Consider the following 8467-nt stretch of genomic DNA (forward strand, 5'->3'; position numbering starts at 1 on the left):
TTAAATTGTAGCTACAGCAGCTACGTTTTTTGAAAAGAAGAGAATCAAGGAGCTGTTTATAGTGTGCATTTCCATCTCAGGAATGTGTGATGTAGTTTTCTTAAGAGAAGCAATCTAGCTTTGAGAATGTTCATGGTAAACCTTTGAAAAATGCAGTTTCAAAACTTTTCGGCTTCTTGGAAGAGATCCTAGAAATTTTCATAGAAAAACAAATGACGTGGAGTCAAAATTAATTATATTTCCTGTTTATCAGTATTATTCTCAGAAATATACTTTGATATGTTGGTGTGTGGTCATGTAGCCGAAACATGTTTGCCTCTTCCTCTTTCCAGTAACACTTACCGAATGATTGAACAAGATGACTTTGACATCCACACCAGACTGCATACAATAGTGCGAGGAGAAGATGAGGCAGCCATGGTGGAATCTGTAGGCCTGGCCTTAGTCAAGCTCCCGGATGTACTCAATCGCCTGAAGCCCGACATTATGATCGTCCACGGGGACAGGTTTGATGCTCTGGCACTGGCGACGTCGGCGGCCTTAATGAACATTCGGATTCTTCACATTGAAGGTGGAGAAGTCAGCGGGACCATAGATGACTCCATCAGGCATGCTATAACCAAGTTGGCTCATTACCACGTATGCTGTACGAGGAGCGCGGAGCAGCATTTGATATCCATGTGCGAGGATCATGACCGCATACTCCTAGCAGGCTGCCCTTCATACGATAAGCTGCTGTCTGCCAAAAATAAGGACTATATGAGCATCATCCGCATGTGGATAGGTAGGTGTCTGTACGTGTGCTGTCTGAGCCTCTGCAGCTTGGGACCTGCCCAGCCAAACATAGCTGCCTAGCTTTCTGTAGTGACCTGCTAGAGAGGTACATACTGTGTAGCTCATTGAGAGTCACATTCCCTGAAACATGGGGCAGGTGCCACATTGGGGGAGCAGCACTCAGAAGAGCCACAAATAGCATGTCGATGAGCCAGATGGGGCTCCCAAGCCACTGAGTGAGTATCACTGTGCCAGAAGTTTGACAAAGGGAGGTGGCAGCTTGAGCTTCCTTCCTTCCTAGGTCTGTTGTTGTTTATTTTTTTAAAAAAACGAACACCTTCCCACCCAGACTTTAGTTGGGGGATGGATGTATACTTACACTCTTTAGTACTCTAACCTGCCCTTCCTCCAAGGAGCTCAGGGGTGGATGTATACATACACTCTTTAGTACTCTTTCAACCTGCCCTTCCTCCAAGGAGCTCAGGGTGGCGTATATTGTTCTGTACTCCTCCATTTCATTCTCATACCTACCCTGTAAGTTATGTAAGGCTGAGTGAGAAAACGTCTGGTCCAAGGTTGCCCAGCCAGCTTCATGGCAGAGAAGGGATGCTAGTCTTTCCAGCTGCTATTCCATATCCCCCCTTACATCTAGTTCGATGCTGGGGTTGGAATAACCTGGGTTTAAATCCCCATTCAGCTGCAAAGATCACTGGGCCAGTCATTCTCTCAGCCTACCTTATCTCATTGGGTGGTTGTGAGGGTGAAATGGGAGATTTGGGCTCCAGATTTCCTTAGAAGAAGGTTAGGATAAACAGGTATAGGTAGATTAAGATAAACTAATTCATTTCTTTGGTGTTTGACAAGAGAAGTTCTTATGTTTAAATTTGTTCCTGTCATTTGGGGGATAATTGCTTACTAGCTGTCTCCCCCCACACACACACGCACACAATAATTTAACCAGCTCTTGCTTTTTCTTTCTGTAAAAGATATAGAAAGGACAATCAGATGTCTGTCTGCTTCTCTCCCTTTTTCAATAAATGAGGAAAACCACTTTCTTTGAGACTTAAGTGTTGTCACAAACAATTAAATCTTCCCTGTGTGTGCATTTTATAATTCACAAAATGGTGAAACTGATTAAAGACTTTGAAATAAAAGCTGTCTTATTTTACAGTGGAACAATATTGCCTGTTGTTCCTTCTTCAGCCTGAGAAGTTGTTTTCTTTAAAAGAAATCTGTATATTTTTAACTCTGCTCACACAGGTGAGGATGTGAAACCAAAGGAGTATATAGTTGCTTTACAGCATCCTGTGACCACAGATATTAAACATTCCATAAAGATGTTTGAACTGACATTAGATGCTCTCATCTCCTTTAACAAGAGGACCTTGGTTTTATTCCCAAATATTGATGCCGGTGAGTACAGAAGGTTCTTACTCAATCTAAACGTGGAGGTGGTTTTGCACCAACTCTCGCCTCCTGCCACATCTTTTTTGTGTGGCGCTTCTCCCAGTAAACAGCCATTGTTGGAACTCCTAGTTCTCAGCTTCTGTTTATAAAACAAATGATCAAGAACCATCCCAATGTATTTGCTTCAGTAGTAGAATGTTGTCAGTGGGCATTAATGGCATTTATTGATCTTATTCAAAGCTTCTAGTGCTTCTGGTTGTGATACAATATAAGCTCTGTTACCCAGCACTTGATTATCCAGAATGCTCAGTTAACAAGTGTCACCCAGAAGACAAGCTCCTCCCCCTCAGCTGCCCTATCCTTGCTTCTTATGAGCACCCCACTCCCTCCTCTCCAGCAGGCCAGCTTGAAGCTGACTACCATTGCTGGGCTTCTGACAGCCAGTGCTACCAGTTGACATCATCTTCAGGTGCTTCTTTTCCCTTTAGTTTACCCTGAGGTGTCAGGAGTTAGCTCTGCAGGAGGGGTCCCAGGCAGCTGCCCTGCTTACCTGTCTGTGGTGTAGTCTAGCTCTGTGGCTTGGGGGGTCAGAGGGTCCTGCCAGGCATGGGTGCTGTCACCATGGCATTCCCAACTGGATAAGTTATGGTTGCTGCAGATTCCTCTGGGTAGGGTAAGGGCAAAGCACATTTGATTAACCATGGCAGAACATGTTTGAGCTGTAAGGTTGCCAACCTCCAGGTGGCACCTGCAGATCTCTCATTAGTACAATTGATCCCCAAATGTCCAAGATCAGTTCCCTTGGAGAAAATGACTGCTTTGGCGGGTGGACTCTGTGGCACCTGTGCCATGCTGGGGCCCCTCCCCAAACCCCACCTTCCCAAGAGACTCCACCCCCAAAATCTCCAAGTATTTCTCAACCCAGAGCTGGCAACTCTATAACGATCTGGCGCATTCGATTGAGCAGCAACCCCCCGTTTCCCAAGAGTACTTTATTGTATTAATATTGAAAACGCGGTTGCCGTGTGACTAAAGCTCTGTTTGACAGAACCATTGTGTTAGTTTTGCTTTAATCGTGGAGATAGTCTGGTTAATGTATCATTAAAAGCCTGAAAAGCCTAACTGAATGCAGTGGAACTTTCTCCTCCCTGCCATTCACTCTGTCACTTTCCCTAAAGTGGTAAGTCTGATCGTCTGTACGTCACTATGGCAGGATTTTGCAAATAGCAGCTTCCCCGTGGTTGTGGTTATACCCATCATGCAAAACCCTGTGCAGAATTATTGTGTGTGTTATGTTACCACATTTCAGTTTCTTACTATTATTTTGGCTTTTCCCTGCAGGGAGCAAAGAAATGGTTCGGGTAATGAGGAAGAAGGGTATTGAGCACCACCCAAATTTTCGAGCCGTAAAGCATGTTCCGTTTGACCAGTTCATTCAGCTCGTGGCTCACGCAGGTTGTGTGATTGGGAACAGCAGCTGTGGCGTGCGAGAAGTGGGGGCATTTGGAACCCCCGTCATCAATCTGGGAACACGGCAGATAGGGAGAGAAACGGGTACTGTATAAAGCTTTCACTTCTGTGGGCCCTTAAAGATGGCTAAAGCTTTTGTGGATTATTGTCCACTTCCATCAGTTGCATGCAGTGTAGCCCTCTGTTAGCAGGCGTATCTGTATCTGGATGGGCTTCGTAAACGCCGTAGGTGGCCTTCATGTACTAGTTGTCGTATTTATTTGGAGAACTGTCGTTTCCCTTAAAAAGCACAGGGCAACTAACAGTACTGCTGGTAACTAACAGTACTGCTGGTACATCTAGATGTTTGAATTAGGGATGGGCATGAACCAGCTCACAAACCTTCGCAGCCAGCAGAAATCTGGGGGTGAAATGCCTGGGGGGAAACACGGTCAGCATAAAGTAGGGAGGTCAAATGGCTCCCATCCCTAGGTTGAATATCTAGAAGAGAATAATCTGAATGGGGGTTAGGAAGGACAGGAGGGTGGATGGAAAATTCTGAGTGGGAGAGAACACCCCTTGACAGTTTTCAGATCCAAAACACCATGGGCATGGGCACTCCCTTCGGTCCCCAATCTTTTCAGTGCCGCTGTTACCTCTCCAGCTATCTCCAAAGCGTGTTGAGAAATATGAGTGTGTAAGAGGAGGGAACTGTGAAGGGGGGGGAGGGAGAGGGAGGAAAACTGCTCTGCTCTTCCCTTGTCCTGCCTTTCTAAGCTGTTTTGTTAACACATCATACATGCCTTCTGTTTCATTCTCTTAACAAAGCACATGCCATTGGGTAGCAGCCATTAAGGAAAGGTCTGTGGATTTGGGGATAAAAGGGACCATGTCTGAGTTCCTGGCTTACAACTGGTTGGAATGGAGAGGTCCCTCCAGCTTAGGACCAACTGGAACTCAACCCTCAGTACTGCTGATTGCAGCCAGGGAGTCATATTCAGCTGACCACCGCACCACAGTAAAGGTTTACAAGATTTAAACTGGCTTTTACTGTGCCTCCAAGGACTGTGTACAGTTTTCCAGTCCCCCCACTGTGGCTGACTTTTAATCTCAGTATGCACCAACTGTCCATTGCCAACAAGTATTTTAAAAAAGGGCCACAATTGTCCTGATGAATGAGACCGGCGTATCTGCCTGCAATGCAGGTGTCATTTCTCCACACCACCCAGTGTAGCATCAGCATTTGTCGTGAAGTGCTGGTGCAGCAAGAGGCCCTTTCCAGGCTGAGCAATTCTTTGCTGGTGCTAGCAGTGAATGTCTTTGGCGTTCAGAGGCGAATATTTTTCATTGCAGGGTTTATTCCTGTAATATTGTTTCTTAAAGAGCTAGCGTACACTTATATATCATGGGGTGTTTTGTTTGTTTCTCAAGGAGAAAACGTCTTGCATGTTCGTAATGCTGACACACAAGACAAAATACTACAAGCCTTGCATCTCCAGTTTGGCAAACAATACCCTTGGTAAGTATTTGTAGTCACAGAATCACTGCAGGCAATGGCACCAGGGAAAATATTCTGGCACATTAACATCTTATAGCTTCCCCTCACAACGGATGTGCTCTCAACTGGATTTTGGCATTGCTAAACCAATGTAATGCAGTGATTAAAACAGAGCCAGGATCCTCTGCTACGTTCACAGTTTCATTGAGTTTGGTGGAACTTACTCTCTAGTTTACATTTCACCTTTGCCACTGTGTCCATGATCTGCCTTGGCTTCCTTGGTCCACATAGAAAGCAGATGGCCTAATTCTGGCAATACAACGTCCACTATTTGCTTTCCTGTAGTCTACTAGATTATCTTGGGGCTGCTGTCTTATGGACAGTCTGATGTTGGGCAAGGCTCTGTGAACACTACAGAAACTGAGCGGCCTGCTCTGCCAGCATATAATTGATAAAAAACCTTGTATTCCATGAGCTTGCTCGCCAACCAGTGCTTATAGGATTGCAGCATTTGTTTTTGTGTAGGAAAATAATAATAAGGACATTTTGACTTCTGGCAATGCGCTTCTTTCCTTAACTAGTTTCGCAAAGTAATGCAGTTTAGTGTTTCAGTGTATGAAACCCTTTCCCCCCTTTCCTTCATTTTAAGGCTTCTTAAATAGACAGCTCCTTTGTCACAATCCTACACAACCAAAATGGAAATAACCCAAGGCACAGTCCTGCCAAACTGAAGTACACATCTGTTGGTGTACACGTTGGATGTTTATTTTCCCTGGGTGCACATAAACCTCTAAGTCATTCCTGTTTCATAGTCATGCCTAAACGTATATGATGTGTTTCCTGGTACAGCTTTGTGATAGCCAGTATGGAAAATAGAAGCTAGAGTGTCTTAGGCTGTATGCTAAGTTTTTTTCACACATTACAGTTACTGCCCTCTGATGTTGTAGTTCAAAGATATATGGAGATGGAAATGCTGTTCCGAGAATCCTTAAGTTCCTCAAGTCTATTGACCTCGGAGAACCTCTTCAGAAGAAATTCTGTTTCCCTCCTGTCAAGGAAAACATCTCCCAAGACATTGACCATATCTTGGAAACCCAGAGTGCGTTGGCAGTGGATCTGGGTGGAACAAACCTCCGGGTAGCAATAGTCAGCATGAAGGTAAATATGAACTGTAACACGGGGATTAGGAGTATTTGGGGGACTGTAGTGCAGGCTTTAAAAAAAAAATTTTTTTTAATTGTTGAGAAGGTTTAAGTTACATTTTTCACTTCACGTTATTTTCAAGCAAGACCTTATAGATTGCTTAAAAGCTTGAAGTATGGTTTGGAAAACTGGGTTCAGTTAGGGTTACCAAGTACTTAACTGCGATTCGGCGGAGGACACATGATCCCCGGCCAGAACATTTCTCCCTGTAACGCACCATGCCGTCGCCAGGAAGTGATGCCGGACAAAAAAAAACGCTCTGGCAATGGGGCCGGAAACTCGATGTCTGTTGTCCGCGCGGGAATGGTCCTGGGAAGAAGTATGTGTCCCCCGCCGAATCACGGTGAGTACTTGAGTAAGCCTGGGTTCAGTCCAGCCAGCTTTTACACTTGATCTCACTCAGTTCCCCTCCTTATCACAGACCCCATCCCACATGGCTTTTGTCAGGGCAGGTTCTGTCATCCCTATAGACTTTTTGGTGGTCAAAGGGGATCCCTCCCTACTCCTTTTTTCACCAGTAGAAAAGTGAGCTGGATCCCACCTGATAAGCTAGTATAGACCTTTAAAGTAAAGAGCTTTACAGGCTTGTTAGCTATAGCAACTAACATGTCAGTCACCTGACAAATCTTTTGCTTAGTCTTTACACAAAGTGCTCTTTCTTTAGGTAGAGACTGGGTGCGTTTTGTTTCATTTTATATTAAAAAGCTTACCTTTCTGGATAGCTTGGCATAATTGTACCTTGGAAAGGTATTGCAAACACTACTTTTACATTAAATTATGATCTGTGATTCTTACAAGTGGAATATTGCTCCGCTATATAATAAATTATGTCACAGTCATATGAACACCGACTAAAAATTAGTTCTTTGGCCTGTAGTTTATGATCCAGAATAACTAGCAAGTCATCAAAGTCTGAAAGCCTGCTATATACATAAGAAGACCATCAGTGCAATCCTAAGCAAAGTTACATCAGTTTAAACCCGTTGACTTAGTGGACTTAGAATAGTGTAACTCCTGTTAGAATTGCACTGTAAATGGCACTTAGGCAAGGTTGTGTGGATTGCTTTCTAACCAAAGATAATAAAGGCAAAAATGTCTGAAACATGACTGTTAGTGCAATTATTCTCAACATGCTTTTTATAAAGTTTTTCTGAAGTTCTGGTATAAAGTGCACCAATAATAATCTTTAGACATGTATGTATGCTTGTGTTTCTATTCCTCCCATAAGTCTTTTCTGTATGCAAAGAGTTTTGAACATATAAATCAGTAGCTTGAAGTGAAATTGCACTTAACCTAAATATAGTACACAGGAAATAGTCTACAGTACTGAAGATACAAACAAGTACTTTGGTATTGATCTTTGATACTGCTACAGCAGTTTTTAAAAAGTCTATCCTAGATGTCACAATAAATCTATATTAGATACATTCATGGCATCCACTAGTATCCATCACTTAAACGTTACCACTGTTCAGTTGTAGCATGAATTCACCGATATACTTAGCATGAAAAAGAAGTATAATCTAGTATTGATGCTCAAGGGATACTTACTTAGGTGTCCGTTTACTCAGGGGTGGGGAGGATACATAACATACAGGTGCATTTAAAAATGGAATGGAAATGCCACCGTGCCAGCTAAATTTTAAATTAGCCAGGCAAGCCTCCAGTTTATGAAAAGCAGTAGGGCTGCTGAGCCAATAGTTTTTCTGCAAACTCTTGAGGACCCAGCTTCACCTGCACAACAGAAAGCAGGCCAGTGAGCGAGTGCAAAAAGTTCTTCCAGGGCACTAGTGAAATGTAAAGACTTTACATTTAGAATTGACCAGGGAGCCACACATGGACACACACACACAGTGCTTTTTGTTGTTGTTGTTGTCAAGTTGCAGCCAACCTATGGTGACCTGGTACGGTTTTAAAGGCAACAGACGTTCAGAGGTGCTTTGCCATTGGCTGTCTCCACATTATGGTTCTGGTATTCCTTGGAGGCCTCCCATCCAAATACTGACCAGGGCCGATCCTGCTTAGCGTCCATAACCTGACAAGATTGGGCTAGCCTGGGCCATCCGGGTCAGGGCAGCACAAAGCGCATACGTAGCACCTATGTACAATTTCACTCAGCTGTGTTGTATTTCAGCA

General features: G+C 43.9%; 1 protein-coding gene across 1 annotated transcript in view; it reads left to right on the top strand.

Moving 5' to 3' along the window:
• GNE (glucosamine (UDP-N-acetyl)-2-epimerase/N-acetylmannosamine kinase) overlaps positions 1-8467 on the top strand; it is a 21000-nt gene that overhangs the window by 3082 nt on the left and 9451 nt on the right. The window contains exons 2-6 of the mRNA XM_015426145.1: positions 333-784; positions 2035-2187; positions 3523-3735; positions 5062-5149; positions 6076-6286. Of these exons, the coding sequence (XP_015281631.1) occupies positions 333-784; positions 2035-2187; positions 3523-3735; positions 5062-5149; positions 6076-6286 (1117 nt within the window). The remainder of the gene's footprint in view (positions 1-332; positions 785-2034; positions 2188-3522; positions 3736-5061; positions 5150-6075; positions 6287-8467) is intronic.

Source organism: Gekko japonicus, unplaced genomic scaffold (genome assembly GCF_001447785.1).
Source record: "Gekko japonicus isolate JY-2015 unplaced genomic scaffold, Gekko_japonicus_V1.1 scaffold205, whole genome shotgun sequence".
Lineage (NCBI taxonomy): Eukaryota > Metazoa > Chordata > Lepidosauria > Squamata > Gekkonidae > Gekko > Gekko japonicus.